Source organism: Boleophthalmus pectinirostris, unplaced genomic scaffold (genome assembly GCF_026225935.1).
Source record: "Boleophthalmus pectinirostris isolate CB_2022bp ecotype Guang Dong unplaced genomic scaffold, ASM2622593v1 HiC_scaffold_15, whole genome shotgun sequence".
Taxonomy (NCBI): Eukaryota; Metazoa; Chordata; class Actinopteri; order Gobiiformes; family Gobiidae; genus Boleophthalmus; species Boleophthalmus pectinirostris.
The window spans coordinates 1,745,372-1,770,198 of NW_026571070.1; the positions used below are offsets into that span (position 1 = coordinate 1,745,372).

Below are 24,827 nucleotides of genomic sequence, written 5' to 3' on the forward strand. Positions count from 1 at the left end.
TAATAATAATAATATTTATTGTTGGGATTTTTTAAATATAATATCTGCAAAATTTGATGTTCTCCATTTATTCACTCTTATTGGTTGCACATCATTATTACACTATATTTAATACATAATAATTATAATTAGAGATTTAGAGCATTTATTATTTATTATTTATTTTAGTAAACAAAACGGTTTCTCCCTTCACTTCCGCCCAAACCGGATGTGACGCCGCTGCAGAAAATGGCGTCTGTGGATCCTGCGCCGAGCTCCGGGTCCGTGTAATCCATCGGCCCGGTCCCCTCCGTGTGTCTGCGGCTCAAACATGACCCTGCTCCCCGCCCGGACGCCTTCGTGACCGGGGACCCACACGCGGCTCTCCCTGGATGTCCCAAGGAGCCAGAGCGGCCTGGGCGGACGGGGCAGGCCGAGGTGAGGCGACTCCTGAGCGGCTAAGGCTAAAGCTGCTTCCCCCGGGCGAGCAAAGTCGGATTTACGAGGCTCAAAACATCCGCACAAACGAACAACAACCGCGCCGACACCTACACACGCACTCTGCCTCACGTTTTTAACTATTACACTTTAAAAAACAAACAAATGTGTGAGAAAATGTAATAAAATGTGGCATTAGTGGCTCCGCTCTCCTGTTGCTGCGTCTGTGTTTACAGGGACGCAGACGGAGCGCTGTTTGGGGCAAGAATACAAGAGTTTTTCCTCGTTGAATGCGATTTCTGCGCACGATAAACACAAAATAAATGCACACAAGTAAAACGAAGCTGTGTTTGTGTTGTTACGATAGACTTATCTGCGTTTTTGTTGTCACGATACTGAAATTTCAAACTCGATTTCAGTTATTGGTGCGCATCGCCATGAATCTGGCGATACGATACGAATCACGATAGGCCGGTCACGATTCAATGTATCCCGATATATCCTGATACTAGCGGTGTAACGGTTCACCAAAATTTCGGTTTGGTATGTACCTTGGTTTTGCTTGTTGTTGATTTGTGATTTTATTAAACCAACGATTTGTTTTAACTTTATACAAACGGGAAAATAAAATAAACGCAAAGTTGCTACTTGCTACTAATAAGTTCAATAAAATATTCTCAAATAAGCAACAAATATATGAAATATTATAAGAAATAAATTCCTTGTAACTTTTCAAAAAGATAAAGTGCAACACGAACAGTTCCAGCGAGAAGTTTTACTCAAGCTTCAGATTTTTGGCCAGAAAAAAAACAACTTGTTCAGAGGGATGTAGTCAAAGTGTGGGGCAGTTGTTGTGTGTTCCCCGGGCGAGCAAAGTCGGATTTACGAGGCTCAAAACATCCGCAAAAAAGTACGACAACCGCACCGACACCTACACACGCACAGCAACTCACGTTTTCAACTATTACACTTAAAAAAACAAAGAAATGTGTGAGAAAATGTAATAAAATGTGGCATTAGTGGCTCCGCTCTCCTGTTGCTGCGTCTGTGTTTACAGGGACGCAGACGGAGCGCTGTTTGGGGCAAGAATACAAGAGTTTTTCCTCGTTTAATGCGATTTCTGCGCACGATAAACACAAAATAAATGCACACAAGTAAAACAAAGCTGTGTTTGTGTTGTTACGATAGATTTATCTGCGTTTTTGTTGTCACGATACTGAAATTTCAAACTCGATTTCAGTTATTGGTGCGCATCGCCATGAATCTGGCGATACGATACGAATCACGATAGGCCGGTCACGATTCAGTGTATCCCGATATATCCTGATACTAGCGGTGTAACGTTCACAAAAATTTCGGTTCGTATGTACCTTGGTTTTGCTTGTTGTTGATTTGTGATTTTATTAAACCAACAATTTGTTTTAACTTTATACAAACGGGAAAATAAAATAAACGCAAAGTGCTACTTGCTACTAATAAGTTCAATAAAATATTCTCAAATAAGTAACAAGTGTATGAAATATTATAAAAAATCTATTCCTTGTAAATAGTAAACTGAACTTTTCAGTACAGCACAAACAGTTCCAGCGAGAAGTTTTACTTCAAGCTTCAGATTTTGGGCCAGAAAAAAACAACTTGTCCACAGTGTTTGCAGTAAGGTGGGTGAAAGTGAGGAAAGGGGCGCGACAACCGTAGTTTTGCAGGATTCTCGTGGTTTGGAGGGGATGTAGTCAAGTCGGGGGGCAGTTGTTGTGAAGGTGGCCGCTCTAACTATAAAGCGCTGTGGGAAACACTGCCCCAATCACAGACGAGTTCCTCTTGAATATTAAAGAGCAGATTCTCCAATGTAAACACACACAATTTGCGTGGAATCACTCATGCACAGACCTGCACCGAACCAAACGTCCTGTACAGAAACAGTTCAGCACAAATACATGAACCATTACAACCTGTACCTGAGACTAAAACAAAGGACGATATATTGTGACTTATCAATAATTATGTCTAATATTTTGGTCGAGTAACATCCACAAAACTAAATTTAATGAAATACAGTTGAGAACAGTACATTGAACTTGAAATTGAAAACATAACTTTTAAAAATCGATTCAGACACATTTAGAATCGATATAAGAATCGCGCAATGAAGTATCGCGGTATATCACTGAATCGATATTTTCTTACACCTCTAATTTCAGAGCTGAGGAATAGACTCAAATGCTCAATACTGATTCTGATCCACAATGATAATAAAAACACACACGATATGCTGTGATTTTCCACTTTAAATGAAATAAAACTTTCTTTTCTGTTCCCGTGTGTGTGTAATCCCTCACTGGTCCAGGCAGGTTTCATACTAGTTTTAGTATCGATTAGGATCTGATTTTCGATACTTTTGTCAACACTAATTTATGTTTTCTCACAGCTCGATTAAATTCTCTTGTTATTAACTCACTTTTACACATTTGACAGCTCTTAACACGGTCTGATTTGTGTTTTGTCAGAATCAGGGAAACACAATCTTTGGAAATGCGAGCGGGCCGTCACAGCGCCGCCGCAGAAGCCTGACGTCGCTGGCCCCGGCCCCAAAAGGTACGGCTCGTTTAAACCAGGCTTAAAGATGCACTGCGCAACTTTTCTGGTGGACGATGCATCACCTGTTTGTCTCCATGGAGATGTTATTGCTTTGTCAACGCGTCAATCTTGTGTTTATTTATTATGGGTGTTTCTATCACTCAAAAATACAATCAATATCTTGTGAAAAGGAGCGACTCTGCACAGATCTGACCTGTAACTTAGCTTATAGTTGTCTGCTTTGAGGTATAGTTTAAATCTCTACTGTGGAACATTTTAGACAAAGCAATAACATCATTATGAACTTTGCACAAGAAGTGGTTTAACAAAGACTTTCAGTATCACAGAAACGATTTAGCCTTTATTTTGTATTAAATCTTGTTTAATCAAATTTGAAATGTATCGCATCGAGTCAAAAGTGCACTTTTATCGAGATATGTATCGTAGCCTATGTATCGTATCTGCAACTTCATAATGATACCCAGCCCAAGTAAAGAGAGGCATGAGTTGTAATTTGTTTCGGTAAAATACAACAAATCTGCGTAAAAATGACCAAAACACAAAGAAAATGTGACTATACTGACTCACATTTTATTGGTGAATGGTCTCTGCGTAACAGTTTTCCTCAAAAACCAGGGATATCCTAGTTTTTAGTTTTTAAATTCTGGTCTCTCTGTGTCTGTCCTGTTTTTAGATGCTTTAGTTCTCGTATTCTGTTGTAGTTGTTGGATGAACCCAAGGAGAAAAGGCAAATCATACTTATGGATTTATTTGTGGAGTTTTGAAGCAGTAACATCTCCATGGAGACGAGCAGGTGACGGACCCTCCACCTTTAAGTGTCTGAGTGTGGTTTATTTTGTTTTTGTTTCTGTTTCATAAACCTGATAGAATCTGGTTCAGTTGCTCTGGAAATCTTGACTTGGAGTTCAGCCATGTTAAAGCTGCACTATGTAACTTTACTGGTGGAGGGTCCGTCACCTGCTTGTCTCATGAAAACCTTACACAGTTTGGTGTAGTGTTGTCACGATACTAAAACTTCAGACTCGTTTTCGATACTAAAGAACAGACTCGATACCGATTCTGATACAACGATGATGATGATGATGATGATGATGTTAAAAGGAAAAAACATTTGCCACGTTTACATGAGAGCTTTAATTCTGAATAAAAATAATTTCATTCAGAATAAAAATGTATTCTGCTTTAAAAAGACCATGTAAACTCTTACCATATTTTGTGCACTATTAGGTGCTCTGGATTCAGTAAATGGTCTATTTTCGAACTTTTTTCACAAATAAACCGCGTGGGACTTTAAAGGAAACCCAACAGTGTGATGGGTGAGTGGTTTTGTTTGTTTTGTTCGTTCACGGTGACTCTGGGCTTTGTTCAGTTGTGGCGTGTAGGGAGGTGCTGTCTGGGACCAGTGGATTGTCAGCGTGTTCGCAGTGACTCAGTTGTTCAGTCGTGTCTAGAAGAGGCACGTTGGACTCGCCTTTTCGGTTCGTTCCTTCGTTCCGTTCCTCGTCGGCGTGGAGTGATGAGTGTGTCTGTGGGTGTTTTGGCGCTCTGGATTGTGGGGCTCAAACTCTTTCAACTTTAAAATCAGAATAAACTAAACACTTACTTCAGAATTGAGTTTAATTCTGAATAATCATTTTCATTTGGAATTATCGTATTTTACGGGCTTAAGCCTCCAATCCTATAAAAAAACGACCGTGCGCCTCACAATCCAGAGCGAGCGCCCTATACACGAATCCACTCAGGTGTCCCAGCACGACTTCAGTAAACTACAAAGCCGCAGAACACGTAAACACACACGGAGCAGACAGGGGCCGTGCAGCGAAAAACACCCACAGACACACTCATCACTCCACGCCGACGAGGAACAGAACGGAGGAACGAACCGAAAAAGCGAGCGCGACGTGCCACTTCTAGACACGACTGAACAACTGAGTCACTGCGAACACACCGACAATCCGTTGGTCCCAGACAGCACCCTCCCTACACGCCACAACTGAACAAAGCCCAGAGTCACCGTGAACGAACAAACAAACAAAACCACACTCACACTGTTGTGTTTCCTTTAAAGTCCCACGCGGTTTATTTGTGAAAAAAGTTTGAAAATAGACCATTCAATGACAGTGCTCCTTATAATACAGAGTGCCCTATAGTGTGGAAAATACAGTAACTAATTTAGACTTTTCCAGCTGATTTCAGTTTGTGTGTTGAACAGGTGTGAATGAAAAAAACACAGGTCTGTCTGTGGTGAGGAAACTACATTATAACATATAAAATAGCTTAATATGGGCTCTTTAAAATATTGAAATACAATACATTTATTCAGATTCAAATTCTAATCTTGACTTTTCTAAGCTCCCACAGTTACATTTCTCCATCAGGAGCTCAGTATTTAATGTTTAAATATTTAATAGTTTAATTGAGATGAATCTTGTTCTGTATCAGAAGTGTATTGTTGGTTTTGTGCGATGGTTGTGTGTTGTTTTTAATTGTCTCTGTGTTGTCGTGCAGGTGATTGACGCTCACAATCGGACTGTAGTTGCATCCACTGGACACTAGGGGCACTGTCCTCTGATTGGCTCAGACAGCCCCCTCTGACATGCCCGTGGCCAATCAGAGGTGAGTGTGCGGCGCCAGGCTCGAACTCTGAGACGAGTGTGTGACGAGTGTCTGTGTGATGTGTGTGACCTGTGTGTGTGTGACGAGTGTGTGTGTGTGTGTGTGTGTGTGTGACGAGTGTGTGTGTGTGTGAGACGAGTGTGTGTTGTGTGTGTGTGTGTGTGTGTGTGTGTGAGTGTGTGTGTGTGTGTGTGTGTGTGTGTGTGTGACGAGTGTGTGTGTGTGTGTGTGTGTGTGACGAGTGTGTGTGTGTGTGACGAGTGTGTGTGTGTGTGACGAGTGTGTGTGTGTGTGTGACGAGTGTGTGTGTGTGTGTGTGTGTGTGTGACGAGTGTGTGTGTGTGTGTGACGAGTGTGTGACGAGTGTGTGTGTGTGTGTGACGAGTGTGTGTGTGTGTGACGAGTGTGTGTGAGTGTGTTTGTGTGTGTGTGTGACGAGTGTGTGTGTGACGAGTGTGTGTGTGTGTGTGTGTGACGAGTGTGTGTGTGACGAGTGTGTGTGTGTGTGTGTGACGAGTGTGTGTGTGTGACGAGTGTGTGTGTGTGTGACGAGTGTGTGTGTGTGTGACGAGTGTGTGTGTGTGTGACGAGTGTGACGAGTGTGTGTGTGACGTGTGTGTGTGACGAGTGTGTGTGTGTGTGTGACGAGTGTGTGTGTGTGTGTGACGAGTGTGTGTGTGTGACGAGTGTGTGTGTGTGACGAGTGTGTGTATGACGTGTGTGTGTGTGTGTGTGTGTGAGACGAATGTGTGACGTGTGTGATGTGTGTGTGATGTGTGTGGCATGTGTTTGACGTGTTTATGATTGAACAGAATTGTGGTCTACAGTAAATAACTCCTGCAGCCACAGACTTTATAATAAAAATGTCCTGTGTGTCATAAGCCCCTCCCTCTTTGCTCAGGTGTGTCGTAAGCCCCTCCTCCTCTGCTCAGGTGTGTCATAAACTCCTCCCCCTCTGCTCAGGTGTGTCATAAACTCCTCCCCCTCTGCTCAGGTGTGTCATAAACCCCTCCCCCTCTGCTCAGGTGTGTCATAAACCCCTCCCTCCTGCTTTGCTCAGGTGTGTCATAAACCCCTCCCCCTCTGCTCAGGTGTGTCGTAAGCCCCTCCCTCTGTGCTCAGGTGTGTCATAAGCCCCTCCCTCTGTGCTCAGGTGTGTCATAAGCCCCTCCCTCTGTGCTCAGGTGTGTCATAAGCCCCTCCCTCTTTGCTCAGGTGTGTCATAAGCCCCTCCCTCTTTGCTCAGGTGTGTCATAAGCCCCTCCCTCTGTGCTCAGGTGTGTCATAAGCCCCTTCCTCTGTGCTCAGGTGTGTCATAAGCCCCTCCCTCTGTACTTAGGTGTGTCATAAACCCCTCCCTCTGTGCACAGGTGTGTCATAAGCCCCTCCCTCTGTACTCAGGTGTGTCATAAGCCCCCCCGCTTTGCTCAGGTGTGTCATAAGTCCCTCCCGCTTTGCTCAGGTGTGTCATAAGCCCCTCCCTCTCTGCTCAGGTGTGTCATAAACCCCTCCCCCTCTGCTCAGGTGTGTCATAAGCCCCTCCCTCTGTGCTCATTTGTGTCATAAGCCCCTCCCTCTGTGCTCAGGTGTGTCATAAGCCCCTCCCTCTTTGCTCAGGTGTGTCATAAGCCCCTCCCTCTTTGCTCAGGTTTGTCATAAGCCCCTCCCTCTGTACTCAGGTGTGTCTTAAGCCCCTCCCTCTGTGCTCAGGTGTATCATAAGCCCCTCCCTCTGTGCACAGGTGTGTCATAAGCCCCTCCCTCTGTGCTCAGGTGTGTCATAAGCCCCCTCCCTCTGTGCTCAGGTGTGTCATAAGCCCCTCCCTCTGTGTTCAGGTGTGTTATGTCGGCGGCGGATGTGGAGGTGTACTTGTCCCAGGTGCATGATGGGAGTGTGTCCGCGGGGTTCAGGGCGCTGTATGAAGAGCGCCTCCTACTGGACGTCACCCTCATGATCGAGGAGCACCACTTTCAGGTCAGTCTCTCCCTAAACACCGCAGACTTCACAATTAAAGCCGCACTGTATAACATTTCTGCACAAAACTGGATTTTATTTTGTTTTCTGTGTTTTCTCTGCTCTAAAATACCTTGGAAAGTATGTGTATCTATTACAGGGGTGGGCAAACTTTTTGGCTCGGGGGCCACATAGAGTTCTAAAATTTGAGGGAAGGGCCGGACCAGGAGCAGATGGATGGAGTGGGGAGAAAAAAAATAACACACACAAATAACACAGCCCTGTACAAGCCTTGGCCCAACCGAACCTCTACACACAAACATGCTCCATGCTCCACGCTCCACTTAGGCTGCGTTCAGACTGCAGCCTGAAGTGACCCAAATCCGATTTTTTGGCTTCTATGTGATCTGTATCCGATCTTTTATTGACAGTCTGAATGGCACGGATCCGATTTTTTCAAATGCGACCCAGGCCACTTGGATATGTGGTCCTGAAACCGATACATATCTGATCTTTTGACATGTGACTTCAGTGTGAACGGCCAACGCACTTCCATCCGACCTACACGTTATCAACAAGACACAAACGTCACTATTCTGCGCTGAAGGAGGCGGAAACCGGAACTGTAAAATCTCCAGGTGCTTGATGCTGCGTCCATGTTTGGACAACTTCCGTAAACACAGAGCACGCTCGCTGCGGTGTCTCCAGTGCGCATGCGGGACACTTTCGGGCCGTTTACCGTTCACACTGGAGTCACAGACAAGTCGCATTTAATTGGAAATGTGAACGACCTCGCAAAAACATCGGATTTCACAAAAAAAATCGGAATTGAGCATTAAGCCCTGCAGTCTGAAGGTAGACTAAGACTCTTACATAGGACGTACTCTGCACTTCAGTGAGTTTCAGGGGCAAGCAGCGTAGTTCTTATTTAGTATCACAGCCCACGTCCCGAGTTTCCCTGTTAACAACAAATAAAATCAAATGTGTATGTTTTTTTATAACATACTTGTGTACTTATTTGGATTTTCATGCATTTTCTGAACCACTGATGCTTTTAAAGTGCTTCTAGGTTTAATAATTGTAACACAAACTATAATAGTGTCTCCAGATGTTCCAGTTCTTTTCCCCCTGTTGGACTTATTATTAAATATTAAAGGTACTTTGCGCTTCGCAGGCTCACAAGGCGCTGCTGGCGACTCAGAGCGATTACTTCCGGGTGATGTTCACGGCCGACATGAGGGAGAGAGACCAGGACAAGATCCACCTGAAGGGACTGAGCGCCGCCGGGTTTGGACACATCCTCAGATTCATGTACTACGGCTCCCTGGAGCTCAGCATGCCCACGGTGCAGGAGATACTGCAGGTGAGACACTACTGCAGGTGAGACACTACTGCAGGTGAGAGACTACGACAGGTGAGACACTACTGCAGGTGAGACACTACTGCAGGTGAGAGACTACGACAGGTGAGACACTACTGCAGGTGAGACACTACTGCAGGTGAGACACTACTGCAGGTGAGAGACTACGACAGGTGAGACACTACTGCAGGTGAGACACTACTGCAGGTGAGAAACTATGACAGGTGAGAAACTATGACAGGTGAGACACTACTGCAGGTGAGAAACTACGACAGGTGAGACACTACTGCAGGTGAGACACTACTGCAGGTGAGACACTACTGCAGGTGAGAGACAGGTGAGAGACTACTGCAGGTGAGAAATTACGACAGGTGAGACACTACTGCAGGTGAGAGACTACTGCAGGTGAGAGACTACTGCAGGTGAGAGACTACTGCAGGTGAGAGACTACTGCAGGTGAGAGACTGAGACAGGTGAGAGACAGGTGAGACACTACAACAGGTGAGACACTACGACAGGTGAGACACTGAGACAGGTGAGAGACAGGTGAGACACTACTGCAGGTGAGACACTGAGACAGGTGAGACACTACGACAGGTGAGAGACAGGTGAGACACTACGACAGGTGAGACACTACTGCAGGTGAGAAACTACGACAGGTGAGACACTACTGCAGGTGAGAGACAGGTGAGACACTACGACAGGTGAGACTGAGACAGGTGAGACACTGAGACAGGTGAGACACTGAGACAGGTGAGACACTACTGCAGGTGAGACACTACTGCAGGTGAGACACTGAGACAGGTGAGAGACAGGTGAGACACTACTGCAGGTGAGAGACAGGTGAGAGACTACTGCAGGTAAGAGACTACTGCAGGTGAGAGACTACTGCAGGTGAGACACTGAGACAGGTGAGAGACAGGTGAGACACTACTGCAGGTGAGACACTACGACAGGTGAGACACTGAGACAGGTGAGAGACAGGTGAGACACTACTGCAGGTGAGACACTGAGACAGGTGAGACACTACGACAGGTGAGAGACAGGTGAGAGACAGGTGAGAGACTACTGCAGGTGAGACACTACGACAGGTGAGACTGCCACTGTCTTGACACTGTGTTTGGTTTCTGTAGCGCCATCTGATGGTTTAAATATGAACTGTTTCCTGCAGAAGCTTTGACACGGCGCACAGGACTCGTTCATTGAGACTCGTGAACATTTGTCATCGATGCTCTGATCTCCAACAAATGAAAGAACTGACCAAGAAGATAATACAGTCTCATGTCATTAAAGCAAATCACAGCGAGGTGAATGGTTAAAGTAAAATAAAAGTAAAATAATATAGTTCTTTCAGTAAATCTGTACAACTTGGGACTGATCAAAATGCGTCCACACAGAACAGGCCTGTGTTCTGTTTCTCTGTGGTTCTGTGATAAACAGAGACACTGCGACAAATCTGAGCCTCGTGCTCCTCGTTCTACACGAGCCGCCTCAGAGCTCCCGACACGAGACACACCAACAGTACAGTACATGTGTCTGCTGTGCTGGGAAGGTTACTTTTAAAATGTAATCCCCTACAGATTACTGATTACATACCCCAAAATGTAGTTTGTAACATAATCCATTAAATTATTTAAAGTGAGTAACGTAATCTGAATACTTTGGATTACTTGATTTGCTGTAGAGAAACAAAGACCAGGATATAAGTAACATAAGATGTTTTGTCTGATAAAAGAAAATGAAAAGGCCGAGTCTTTACTTAACCACATTAAAAATATTATTGATAGAAGATGAGGAGACACGTCCGCACAGCAGGATTTAGTCCTGTTAAATCCTGTTAAATCCTGTTTTAGTCCTGGTTTTAGACCTGGTTTAGATCTAGTTTAGACGTGGTTTTAGTCCTGGTTTAGTCCTGGTTTAGTCCTGGTTTAGACCTGGTTTAGACCTGGTTTAGACCTGGTTTAGTTTTCTGCAATGAGTGGAATTACCAAAAAAAAGGGGGATATAGCCCAAAATGCGAAAACAGGAAAATACCTCCATGTAATCCATTTATTTCAACAAAGTAACTGTAATCCAATTACCACTCATGGAAACAGTAACTGTAACTGAATACAGTTACTCATAATTTGTACTCTGATTACATAATGCCAGTACATGTAATCTTTTACTCCCCAACACTGTGTGTCTGTCACGTGACTTTTCTTAAAGTGAAACACACAGTGACAGTTTGACACAGGCGTCATGTGTCGACTCGTTTGTTCCATTACTATGAAAGACTGCACCAGGGAAGGGGAGAGGCAAACTGTTTTTCAATAGAAAGTGAGTTATAGTCAGTGGAGCCAGAAGTACACCCATGCTCACTTCCTGTTTGGAACACGGCTGCAGTGCCGCCCCTGACCTGCATTAAACTCCACTAATGAGCTCGAGTGTTACAGACCGGCTCCATCACTGCCGTATGAATCCTGTGGCATTAAAGAGGAGCTGTTACACTTTCATGAACTTAATCAAATCAAACATTTTGCCCCATAAACTTGACACATTTGCAGTTGTAACGTCGTCCTGTATTATTAAACTGACCTCTCCTCCGCGTGTCCATAGGCGGCGATGTACGTGCAGCTGACCGAGGCCGTGGAGTTCTGCTGTTCTTTCCTGCTGGCCAAGATCTGCCTGGAGAACTGCGCCGAGGTGATGCGTCTGCTGGAGGACTTCAGTGTGGGGGTGGAGGGGGTTCAGGAGCAGCTGGACTCTTTCCTCCTTCAGAACTTTGTCCCGCTCATGAACAGACCCGACTTCCTGTCCTACCTCAGCCTGGAGAGACTACAGGTACCAAACAAACACAGGACTCTTTTCCCTCTTCTGTAGGCTCTTCTCTCTCCTCTTTAGGCTCTCCTCTTTAGGCTCTTCTCTCTCCTCTTTAGGCTCTTCTCTCTCCTCTTTAGGCTCTTCTCTCTCTCTCTCTCTCTCTCTTTAGGCTCTCTCTCTCTCTTCTCCTCTTTAGGCTCTTCTCTCTCCTCTTTAGGCTCTTCTCTCTCCTCTTTAGGCTCTTCTCTCTCCTCTTTAGGCTCTTCTCTCTCCTCTTTAGGCTCTTCTCTCTCCTCTTTAGGCTCTTCTCTCTCTTCTAGGCTCTTCTCTCTCCTCTTTAGGCTCTTCTCTCTCCTCTTTAGGCTCTTCTCTCTCCTCTTTAGGCTCTTCTCTCTCCTCTTTAGGCTCTTCTCTCTCCTCTGTAGGCTGTTCTCTCACTGTGATCTCCTCCCTCCTCTCTGTAGGCGTACCTGAGCTCTGATGCCCTGAGCAGGTTCCCAGAGATCGAGTTGTATGAGGCAGTTCAGTCTTGGCTCCGTCACGACCGAAGGAGATGGAGACACACGGACACCATCGTCCAGAGTCTGAGGTTCTGCCTCATGAGTCCAGCCAACATCTTTGAGAAGGTCAGAAACAAGACAAAATATTACATGTTTGTTCATTAGAAACTGCTCAGGAAATACTTACACTGACTACAGTCTGGGTTTACAGTCTTTGTAAAGTCTGGGTTTACAGTCTTTGTAAAGTCTGGGTTTACAGTCTTTGTAAAGTCTGGGTTTACAGTCTTTGTAAAGTCTGGGTTTACAGTCTTTGTAAAGTCTGGGTTTACAGTCTTCCTACAGTCTTCGTAACACTCTGGTGTGTCTGTGTTTCCAGGTGAAGACATCAGAGTTTTACCGTTATTCTCGGCAGCTGCGTCAGGAGGTGGAGGCGGCGCTCTCGTATTTCCATGACGTGAACCAGCAGCCTCTGGTGGAGTCCAGGTCCAACCGGATCAGATCTGTGCGCGCGCAGACCGCTGTGTTCAGAGGGATGATCGGACACAGTATGGTGAACAGCAAGATCCTGCTGCTGCAGAGGCCCAAGGTTTGAACCAGACCTGTTCTGAGCTTCATGTTCTAGTGTTTCTCCTCACTGACCCTCTGAGGAGTATTTGGAGTGATTCATGCATGTTTGAGGAATCTTTAATCACATATTTTTAAAACGCCATTTTGCCAATCTTCCCGTTTTCAGTCACATGATTTAATGAACTCACAAACAAACTGTCAAACGCAGAGTCCAGAGTCGTCTGAAGAAATGCTCTTTGAAACAGAGGAGGAGGGGCTAGTTTCAGTCTTTGATAACTGAAGCTGAATAAAGTTTCCTTGTGCACAGGAGGAGAAGCTGCTGAGACACACAGAGCACATGCTCTAAACCTGTGGGCAAAAAGTCAGAACAGAACAGAGGTCCACAGATCACAGCTCTGCACAGGACAAGTTATTTTCAGTGTGTAATAAAACACTTCCATCCATTCTTTTCATGATACTGGTTTGTTTCAGTTGTTTCCATCAAATGTAAAATGTTTTCTGGACGGAGATGAAACATCATGATCACAGTGACCTCCACCGAAACCTCCACTACAATAATAATGATGACACCTTCTACTTCTGTAATGAGCTGTTCAGGTTCTTCTCAAAGCTCCACTGTGTCGTTCACTCAACACTCTGTGGCGTGAGATACTCCTGAGGCCACAGCTGCCCTGGGACAGACTGACTGAAGCGAGGCTGCCAATCTGCACCATCAGCCCCTCTCACCTGCATTTGAGCTCAGAAAGTGTCCCTGCTTGTGTCTCTGCCCGTGGTCCTGCCCATGGTCCTGCCCGTGGTCCTGCCCGTGGTCCTGCCCGTGGTCCTGCCCGTGGTCCTGCCCGTGGTCCTGCCCGTAGCTGCAGTTCTGTTTTCTGTGATATTGTTTTTTAATAGTTTCAGTGAATCTGGTTTGGGATCTTGGACGTGTCTATCTGAACATGATCCGGTGTCTTGGTTCCGTCTGCTGATGTTCTGTGGTGATTCTGTTTAATGCAGCTCTGTGATCAAACACAGACACGCCCACTCTCTGCTCCTATTGGTCGGCCTCTCTCTGGCTCTGAGTGACAGGTGCATTTAACCAATCACAGTGAAGGTTTCAGAAGTGGAGATCTTTATATAAAACTGACAGTTATATAGTGTATTTCTCGTCTGTTGTTCTGTGTAGTCTCCTTGTTGACTGCGTTTCCCATGATCCTCAGGTGTGGTGGGAGCTGGAGGGCCCTCAGGTGCCCCTGCGTCCTGACTGTTTGGCCATTGTGAATAACTTTGCGTTCCTTTTGGGCGGAGAGGAGCTGGGGCCCGACGGGGAGTTCCACGCCTCCTCCAAAGTTTACCGCTATGACCCCAGACAGAACTCCTGGCTACGCATGGCCGACATGTCTGTGCCCAGGTGAGTCTGTGCCCACTGTGCCCAGGTGAGTCTGTGCCCACTGTGCCCCGTGTGGAGCAGCATGTTTAAAGTTTTCATCTGTTTGGCTGTGATTTGGCAATAACCAGCCTAAATGTGCAGGGTTTGTGTTTTAAACGTGAGAATGAAACAAAACACAAGTGCAGGTTTGTTTGTGAGGAGGAAACATTATAATGTCGATCAAAATAGTGTGATATGGACCTTTTAATAAAATCACAAATGAACTGAGGGTAAAGTTCAACGACCTGCCACAGAAATTTTCCTAAATTTGACAAATTTTGTCCAAGAATTTCGTTGGAAAAGTGGTGATTTTTACTAAATCGTTTAGTTTGTTTAAATCTTAGTTTTTGACATTCTTGTGCGTCAGGTTTGTTTCTGTTGTTTGTTTGGGGCTCTGGGATTGAAAAGTGGAGCTCTGGTCTTCACTCGTCCCTTTCATTTGTTTAGTTTTTATTCGTTCTAGTTTTTAAGTATCTGTGTGTCGTATTTTCTGTGTGTTGTGTATAATCAGCCTGATCTCTGTGCTGCAGGTCGGAGTTTGCAGTGGGCGTCATCGGGAAGTACATTTACGCTGTTGCCGGGCGGACTCGAGATGAGACGTTTTACTCCACGGAGCGTTATGACATCACCGAGGACCGCTGGGAGTTTGTGGATCCGTATCCAGTCAATAAATACGGACACGAAGGAACTGTTCTTAATGGAAAACTCTACATCACAGGAGGAATCACCTCCTCCTCCACCTCCAAACAGGTACAAGTACCACAGTACTACAAGTACTACAAATACTACAAATACTATAATACTACAGATATTACATATACTATAATACAACAAATATTATAATACTACAGTACCGTATTTTTTGGACTATAAGGCGCTCCAAATTATAAGGCGCAAAACAATCGCATAAATCTACTTTATTCAACTCATTCACAAAAACTCTCAACATTGTAACATTGTCGTTGTAACACATAAAATACAAAACACTCACACTAACTCACCCGGCGTCGCCTCTCTGTCTGTCCCTGGCTCCGACAATCCATCAAGCGGTGCAGCTTCATGGTTTACCAAAGTCGTACTAAAACATTACGACAGATTTTTCAGTGCCGTGTACCACATAAAATTGGTTTGAGGTCGGTAAACACAGCAAGGATTAATATATAAGGCTCCAAATTATTATAAGACACACTGTTGATTTTAGAGAAAATTAAAGGATTTTAAGTGCGACTTAAAGTCCGAAAAATACGGTACGTTAGAAGGAATCATCCCCACCTCCAAACAGGTGAGCAGAGCGCTGCTCCTGATGGTCAGTGAGGACGTGTAGATTTCAGTTTTGTTTTTTATGTTTGTGGCATTTGTTTATTTCTGTTTTCTTGTCACCAGGGGGCGACAGACTCACTGTTTAAACGAGCAGAGCAGGTTAAAATATAAAACTGTGTCCCTCTTGTGTCTCAGGTGTGTGTTTTCGACCCGGGGCGAGATGCCGGTTCAGGGGCGGGCCCTCCGGACAGGCCACGCCCCTCTCGAGCCGTCCCCCTTTTATCGACCAATCACGGTGGCTGCTGGGAGAACAAGTCCAAAATGAACTACGCGCGCTGCTTTCATAAGATGATCTCCCACAACGGGAAACTGTACGTGTTCGGGGGCGTGTGCGTGATCCTGCGCGCCTCCTTCGAATCGCAGGGATGCCCTTCCACAGAAGTGTACGACCCTCAGAGCGACGAGTGGACCATCCTGGCCTCCATGCCCATCGGGCGCAGCGGGCACGGCGTGGCGGTGCTCGACCGTCAGATCATGGTGCTGGGAGGCCTCTGCTACAACGGACACTACAGCGACTCCATCCTCACCTTTGACCCCGAGGACAACAAGTGGAAGGAGGACGAGTATCCCAGAATGCCTTGCAAACTGGACGGGCTGCAGGTGTGCAGCCTGCACTTCCCCGAGTACGTTTTGGAGCACGTGCGGCGCTGTAGCTGAGGCTTTTTCTACAAACTCCAAAAGGACGAAGAAGAAGAGTCAAACCAGCACTTGTTAGCTTCTGTCAGCTTCTCTTAGCCGCCGCCAGGAGCTGCAGCCAGAGGGGGGCGCTGTGGGGCTGGAGCTGCAGCCAGAGGGGGGCGCTGTGGGGCTGGAGCTGCAGTAGGGGAGGGAGCGCTGTGTAGAGCTGCAGCTGGGGGGCGCTGTGGAGCCGTGTTTGATTCTCAGCGGCCAAAACGAAACGAAACTTGTTGTGAGGAGATGTGTTTTCTGAAGTTTGGACTTAATCAATTTCTTATTTGATTTAAAGACGCACCGTGTAACTTTAGTGGTGGAGAGTGTGTCCCTTGCTCGTCTCTGTGGAGATGTCATTGCTTTGCCTGGAATCTGGAATATTCCACAGTGTGGCATTAAACTTATCTATCTTGCTTTTACAGAATGACTTTTTATTCCTCAAAAACCCCTCTCCACAGATCTGACCTGTGAGGGATCCATCCTCATCAAAGTAAAACCATCTCTGTGGAGACGAGCGGGGGGCAGACTCTCCACCGGAAAAGTGACGTAGTGTGTCTTTAAAGCCCAGTTTGGATCAGATTAAACGCTCTGGAAGCATTCAGGGTCATTTTCACAGTTTTCCGTTCAAACATAAACAGGATTGTGCCGGTCGGGTTCACGGCGTTCTCCTCTGCGTTTGTCTTCTGCTGTATTTACTCTCACCCAACACTTCTTAAACGGGATTTCAAAGTCTCTGGACCTGATCTTTACCGTCTTAAACACATGAAAAACAGAATCGGTTCGTTTTATCTGACCACGATCTCGGAGTTCGTCAGAAAAATTACAAATCGACTGTTTGGTTCTCGTCCATAAACTCACTGAACCTTTGCTTCCAGTGCGTTCCACCTCTGTTCATCCGGCTCCCGTCGCACATTTATCCGCTGATACTTCGCAGTGACGTCGCGCTGGGCCCTGGGGGTGTTCTGCATGTTTGTCTATGGAGGAATGTTCAGCAGTTACCACGGCGACGCAACAAACACATCGGTAGGATGTCCACACGTCCAAGTTTTACCCGGGACAGTCCCAGTTTTGAGCCCTGTGGATTTATACAAAACCAGGTCTAAACCAGGTCTAAAACAGGACTAAAACAGGTCTAAAACGGGACTAAACCGGGACTAAACCGGGACTAAAACAGGTCTAAAACAGGTCTAAAACAGGTCTAAAACAGGACTAAAACTGGTCTAAACCAGGTCTAAACCAGGTCTAAAACAGGACTAAAACAGGACTAAACCAGGACTAAACCAGGACTAAACCAGGTCTAAACCAGGTCTAAACCAGGACTAAACCAGGTCTAAACCAGGACTAAAACAGGACTAAAACAGGACTAAAACAGGACTAAAACCGGACTAAACCAGGTCTAAACCAGGTCTAAACTAGGACTAAAACGGGACTAAGACGGGACTAAGACAGGTCTAAAACAGGACTAAAACCAGACTAAACCTGGTCTAAACCAGGACTAAAATGGGACTAAGATGGGACTAAAATGGGACTAAGACAGGTCTAAAACAGGACTAAAATAGGACTAAACCAGGTCTAAGACAGGACTAAAACATGTCTAAAACAGGACTAAACCAGGTCTAAGACAGGACTAAACCAGGTCTAAGACAGGACTAAACCAGGTCTAAGACAGGACTAAACCAGGTCTAAAACAGGACTATCACAATTTTTGTCTAATCTGATCCCTGCTGACAGTAACGAGGAGTATAAATTGTGATCTGAGCTGTGGGAAACGGTTATGAATTTTTTAAAAAGCGCATAGTCCATCCTTGAGGAAAATATCTAATCTACCAGGACTAAAACAGGACTAAACCAGTCTCAGCCCTAGTCTGGTCCCGGTCTCAGTCCTGATCACCCAACAGTCTACATGGGTGCACCTCCAGGCCCGTCCCGACACTCAGTACTCGTTTAGTCCTGAGTTAGTCCTGGTTTAGTCCTATTTTAGTCCTAGTTTAGTCCTGGTTCAGTCCGGTGCAAAAGTTCGGCATCGCAGTTTAAATTTCAGAAACGGGAAACGTCGTTATCAGTTTTTTCCATTTTTCATTTAAACAGAAAACTGAAAAAACAAATCATTATCTGTTTTTTAATTTTGGTTTTGGAGACAAATAATGAAGAAAACTGTTGATTTTTTTGTTTCCTTATTCTTGGTTTTATTTTGAAAAACTAATGAAAAAATGATACACAGATTGTACTAGTTTAGAATTTAGAAAAATGGTCCGAAAGCTCAAAAAAACAACAACACAAAAGTGATTTTTAAAGAGCACGTTTTGATGTTCCTGTGATCATGATCCTGTTGTTTAGGAGTTTCAAACAAAGCTCAGATTAAAGTCTAAATCGAGTCGCGGAGCTTTGGACAGAGCAGTGCCTCCGGTTAGCGTCACACCCCCAGAGAACATGGAAGTCGTCCGCTGCGAAGTATCAGTCGTCCTCGTTCGAACGACACTAAAACTCCAGGTTCGTCGCGACTGGTTCTGTTTTTTTGTTTTCCTAAAGGTCCAGTTTGTCGTTTGAGCTTCGATCACGTCGCCACAGCTCGAATTTAGACTTTATTTACCAGATGAATTATACTTTTACATCGATTTAAGAAGCAGTTTGTGAAGAAAAGCTGAAAAAATATGTTGAAAAAAATGACAGAGTTTCATTTTAGAGAGTCCCACGTCGGAAAATTCTGACCAAAAGTTCTTCAAGTTTTTTTGGAAACTTAAAACGCCTTTATCTAGTTTTCTAAAATAATCCTTTCTTATATTTTTATTTGTCTAATAATAATCTCTGTGATGTTAGAATTATTTCATTTTGGTCGTAAAGTCAGAGCCGTTTTACTTCATTTCCCAAACATACACCTGCTTGTTTCCATGAAGATGTCGTTGCTCTGCCTGGAATGTTCCGCAGCTCTACTTTACAGAGTTCCCACGGTCATGGAAATTTGTAAATTCAATGGAAGTTTTGGAAAAGTCATGGAATTTTAGTGTCTTTTTCACACAACTCCAACGTCTGCGTCTTTTGTTTAACCCTCCTGCACCCCGGAAACATTTTTTTTATATCTCAACTTTTCTTTTTTTGCCTTATAACTTTGGCGTTATTGCACCAAATAGCACCAAAATTGGCCAGTTTGTGTATTTTGTGATGTATTTTTAATTTCTGTGATTTATTTCAAGATCACATTAATTGAACGGTCTAAAATTAAAAAAACAAACTCAGGCCTGTGCTACTTCCGTACATTTTTGTTTGTTCGTTGACTCAATTACAGGTGATTTTACAGCCCAGAAATAATTTGTTCCATCAGATTTAGAATTTTAAATTCTGCTGAATTTCTCACTTTGAATATTTTAACTCTGAAAAAAAGATGAACAAATAAGAGTTGAGGTTTTGATGAGGTTAATTTGGACCAATCAGATCGCTTCACTGCATCATTTTCTGCTCGTTACGAAGTTAAATCGAATCATTTTGGATCGATTGTTTCTGAAAAGAATATAGAATATCTTTGTCATTGTAACAGATAAAATAAAATAAAGTGCAGTTTTTGTTCTGTGCAAAGGCAGCAACAAATAATTAAAGATAAAAAAGATGATGAAGAAAAAAAATAGATAAAGTTCGCCGCCGAGAAGAGCTGCCTTGACAAACAAAAAACAAAACATCTTGGATCTTTCCTGCAATTTTTTTTTTTCCACTACAATTTCAGATTTTTTAGGGCTTGAAAATATTTGTGCTAAATATTTAAAAGTTGTTTTTTTGTTATATTGAATGTTAAACACTTTTTGATAATGTAGGCTTAAAATTCCAGCAGCTTAATTCAGAACAAAAATAATTCAAACATTCTTTTCTTCAGAGTTAAAAAAATTCAGTGTGAAATTCAGCAGTGAAAATTTCTCTTATATGGCCAAGATTTAAAACTTTTTCAGATTTATTGTTGACTTACTCGTTCTGAGACGCTTCATTCTCGTCTAGAGCTCGTTTATTTTAAGAGAACTTGATAATTTCACTACTTAAAAGTCATTTTCTGATAGATTTAAGTGTTTATATCTTAAATTTTGGCCAAGCTTTTTTCGAAATCTGATGAAACAAATGATCTTCGGTACAAAAAAAAAAAAAAACACCTCAAAAACAGACTGTGAGCGGGATCGCCTCTCCACAGATCTGCCCTGGAACCTGTGGCGATATAGTTTAGTCTCTCTGAAGATAGAAAAGTTTAATGCCACACTGCGAAACATTCCAGGCAAAGCAAAAACGTCTCCGTGGATTAAAAAATAAACTTTTAACGGACCCTTTAAAGCAAACTGGACCTTTTCCGTTGTGGACAGTGACGGACCTTGGACCCGAACACTAACGCGCGCCTTTCTTTTCTTTTCTTTTCTTTTCTTTGGGTTTTGTTTTGGGCTTCGTCCGTTGTTTAATCTGTTTTTATTTGTCCATGTTGTTGCCACGGTGACCGACTGTGAAAAGGGCTAAGAGAGAATCGAAGGCCTGTTTTATTTATAGAGCTATGCAGTAAGTGTAGAGTTATTTATTTACTGAAAAAAAACTGCACTCGTGTCATTTTTGTATGTTTTTATTTAATTTAAAGGTCCCGTATTACGCAGAACTGACTCTTGTGAAGCTTTAAGTCGAGGTTCTAACGTTGTTTCCTCGTCAAAAACAAACCTGGGAGTTTTGTTTTTTGTTTTGTTTCATTCACACGTTTGACTAACTCTTTATTATTAGTCAATTTTTCCATTGGAACATCGGCGTTCACTTTTTTTTTATTGAAGACGGCAGCAGCGAACACTTCTTTTCACAATAAAACACATGCGGTTTTCCAAATTAAAACATTTCAGCCACGTTTACGATTAGTGCTGCTCGATTATTTTGGTTAATATTCAAATCACCATCATTCAAACGATTATTTTTAGTTACATGATGCATTTATTCAGCATTTTTCTCAAAAAAACCCCAACAAAAACAATACACTTGATAAATTATGCAAAACTTTCAAATTGAAAACAAATACAGGCTACAAATCTGAACCTTAGAGCAGATTTACACATAATAACATAAAATGAATCAAATTAACTTTGAACATAAAATAAGGCAGAAAAACATAAATGTGTCCAAAGTAAACTCTATATCCAGCTGTTCTACAATCTCTATAGCTAACAAAATAAAATAAATATACTTAATTATATAAAAATATCCCAAAATAAACTTGTCGACTCACACTTGGACTTTAGAACCGTGCTGATCACTGTGGGTTTTATGTTTCGCACAAACTGAATCGAGCCACGATGACGTCATCACATGCTGCTGATTGTTTACATGTGGAGCAGAGCAAAGAATCAGAGCTTTAATGGAGAAAATAAGTCCAGCGGCAGAAATATCTATTAAACAGTGAGACAGACGTGAGTCCTGCTGCGATTCGCTCCTCCAAGAGTTTATGGAGATGATCAGAACTGTAGCTCCACATCACACACAGCGCACACAGTTTTCTTATTCTCTGCGAGCACACGCGAATCTGTTATAACGTCACATCCACACTTCAAGGGTTTTATTTTGTTTCACGTGTCAGACTTGGAGAATAATGTGGACGCTACTCGGAAAACTTTTGTTATGAAAACGCAGCCATTTGCACTTCTATAATTTTCACTTCAATGCATGTTTTACAACATTTAAAACAGTTTAAAACAAGTCTGTCCAATATTGGCCTCAACACAACACTGACCACCAAACCCTCCGACAGAAATACAGACGCAGTACAGTGCTGCAGTGATACGAGTGACTGAAATTGTTATTTAAACCAAAACTCCAAACACAATGAAAACTGTTCATACTTAAAAGTGAAACTGGGCGCAGACGTCTCTGAATCTTTGCTCAGAATCTTTGCTCGTTTCCTCTGAGTTCTTCCAAGTTCTTCCGTCCGAGGAAAAGGGACGTGTCAGTGTGTGTCGCTTGGCAACGTCCCTGGACCTCCAGGACGGATGGATAATAAAACGCACCATAAATGTGCCGGTTTATGCGTTAAAACAATGAAACAAAACACAACTGCAGGTGGTTTGTGACGAGGAAACGACGTTAGAACAGTTTGTTTTGTATGGGCCCTTTAAAGGTTTCGCAGATCTGTCTGTGCTCAAACGCTGTATTATTTTTGTCACTGTAAGATTTCGCTCTTTTGTCCAAACGCTTAAAAAGAGTCGATGGTTTGAGTGTCGTTTTATATTGAATTTAAACTGGAAAAAATGCTTGAAAGTGAAAAGTCGGCTTTGTAAACACGGACGTTTAAAAGGACGAAAATATGAAGTGATCAACGAAAGAACGCTCCAATGGCCAATATCATTGTCTGGGTAAATATTATTCTTTTCTTTTCTACTTTAGTGCCACATTATCGATGCTTTGCGGCGACGTCACGACTCGGGGCGGGACAGGGGGAGTTCTACATGTGCGTCTATGGCGGAATGTTCAGCGGTTACCACGGAGACGCGGCGCACGCACATTGAAAAAGGTCATCTGAAAAGTCGAGGAAAAAAAAAAAAATACCAAAGTGATTTAAAGAGCACATTTTCATTTTCCTGCGTTCAGATTGAAGCTAAAACGTCGGATTAAATCAGACAGAGCAGTGCCTCCAGTTAGCGTCACTTCCCCGGGGAACGGTCATGACGTCGGCTGCAAAGGATCAGTTTTAACGTCCGTATTTGTCGCTTCCAGTTGGACGTTTAGGCTCTTTTATTTTGACTTTTTTTTTTTTTTTTGGGAGTGAATTTAAAGCTATATTACGTAACCTTTCTGGTGCCTGAGAGTCTCCATGGAGATCTTATTGCTTGGCCCACAATGTCCCGCAGTATGACTTTACCTTTGTTGCGTTTATTCAAAATTCTCCGTTTGAGCGGGATCGCCTCTCCACAGATCTGACCCGGAGGTACAGGTTTAATGCCGTACTGTGGGAAATTTCCAGGCTGAGTATTGACGTCTCCATGGCGGCAGAAATGTTACGCAATGCTGCTTTAAAATTCAACCCTTTTCGATTTCCTCGGTGCCACAAATGTTTTTTAAAAAGGTTCCACAGTTTTTACTTGCACGGACGGATTCACGTCGTAAAAACGGTTTAATAAAGTTTCAAAATTTTGAATGAAAATGAAAGTAGAAACTGACGCAACAGATGCAGCTGTGTCCTTGGGCAAGACACTTCACTCCTCCTCCTGTGTGTGTGTGTGTGTCTGTGTGTGTGTCATTGTGTGTGTGTGTTTGTGTGTGTGTGTCTGTGTGTGTGTGTGTGTCTGTGTGATTGTGTTTGTCTGTGTGTGTGTGTGTGTGTGTCTGTGTGATTGTGTGTGTGTGTCTGTGTGATTGTGTGTTTGTGTGTGTCTGTGTTTGTCTGCGTGTGTGTGTGTGTGTTGTGTGTTGTGTGTGTGTGTCTGTGTGTGTGTGATTGTGTGTTTTGTGTGTGTGTCTGTGTGTGTGTGTGTGTGATTGTGTCTGTGTTTGTCTGCGTGTGTGTGTGTGTGTGATTGTGTTTGTGTGTGTGTGTGTGTGTGATTGTGTTTGTGTGTTGTGTTTGTGTATGATTGTGAGTGGGTGTCATTGTGTTTGTGATTGTGTGTCTCATTGTGTGTGTGTATGGGATTGTGTGTGTTATTGAGTTTGTGTCATTGTATGTGTGTGTGTCATTGTGTGTGTGCATGATTGTGTTCATGTGACTGTCGTGTGTGTGTGCGTGTGTGTGTTTATGTTTGTGATTGTGTGTGTGTGATTATGTTTGTGTGCAAGTGTGTGTCTGTCTGTGTGTATCTGCTTGTATTGTGTGTACGTGTGTGTGTGTGTGTGTGTGTGTGTGTGTGTGTGTGTGTGTGTGTGTGTGTGTGTGTGTGTGTGACAGAGCCAGGTTTTGTGCGTCTGTCCCAGGGCAGCTGTGGCTAAAGTGTGACTGAAGAATGAAACTCACTTTAGACTTTTGTTATTTTTTTGCTTTATTTCTGGAGAGTTTAAAGCGGATGCCCTCCCAGACACTAAACGTGACTCGTGTGGACAAACTGCAGGTGAGAAGTGTCTTGCCCAGAGACACAGCAACAACACCACAAATGGACGAACTAAAAATAAAAATAAAGAAGCGCTAATGGGACCTTTACCTCTCGAATGTATTTTAATTTTTGTTTAATTATTTTTGCGTTAAAAGGGTAAAATGTTCCCTCGACGCTTCAGACGCAGCTTCTCCCCATAGCGACAGATCTGCAGTTATCTCCGCGTTACCGATAGAATCGCTTCAACTCAATTATTCCGTAGAAACTCACATTTTAGAGGATTTTAACCTTAAAGCCGCTTCAGCTCCGAGTGTTTCCGGGCGACAGGAAATCCGGAGTCTGGAAAACATTTGTAACTTTTCCTGAAATAAATGTTCATATTGGTCAAACTTTCAGTGATCTGTGTCCATTTCATTTCACAACTTAAAGCTGCGTTGTGTCTGGAATGTTCCGCAGTGTGGATTTAAACCTTTCTGTCCTCACGGAGACCAAACCGGACCAAGTGACAGGTCGGATCTGTGGAGAGGCGACCCCGCTCACAGTTAGAATGTCTGTTTTTCTACAAGCTTTAAAACTGTAACCGAATAAACGTAAATTAA

General features: G+C 43.6%; 1 protein-coding gene across 7 annotated transcripts; it reads left to right on the forward strand.

The window, feature by feature from the left end:
• The first annotated feature begins 218 nt into the window (after positions 1-218).
• On the forward strand, positions 219-22,416 carry klhl15 (kelch-like family member 15). Of its 7 annotated transcripts, none has more exons than XR_008631823.1 (12): positions 219-417; positions 2,922-3,009; positions 5,521-5,628; positions 7,464-7,602; positions 8,756-8,944; positions 11,540-11,764; positions 12,208-12,369; positions 12,620-12,829; positions 14,010-14,200; positions 14,749-14,968; positions 15,674-17,824; positions 17,891-22,416. XR_008631823.1 is itself a non-coding variant. In XM_055150982.1 (12 exons), exons 5-12 carry the CDS (start codon positions 7,471-7,473, stop codon positions 16,193-16,195), a joined length of 1,851 nt encoding a protein of 616 aa, XP_055006957.1. In that variant the 5' UTR covers positions 219-417; positions 2,922-3,009; positions 5,521-5,628; positions 6,530-6,591; positions 7,464-7,470; the 3' UTR covers positions 16,196-22,416. The 7 variants fall into 7 exon arrangements, 4 of the variants coding, with proteins under 4 accessions (XP_055006957.1, XP_055006956.1, XP_020785022.1 ...); XR_008631821.1 differs by having other exon boundaries at positions 15,674-17,780; positions 17,825-22,416; XR_008631822.1 differs by having other exon boundaries at positions 15,674-17,780; positions 17,847-22,416.
• The last annotated feature ends 2,411 nt before the right edge of the window (positions 22,417-24,827 follow it).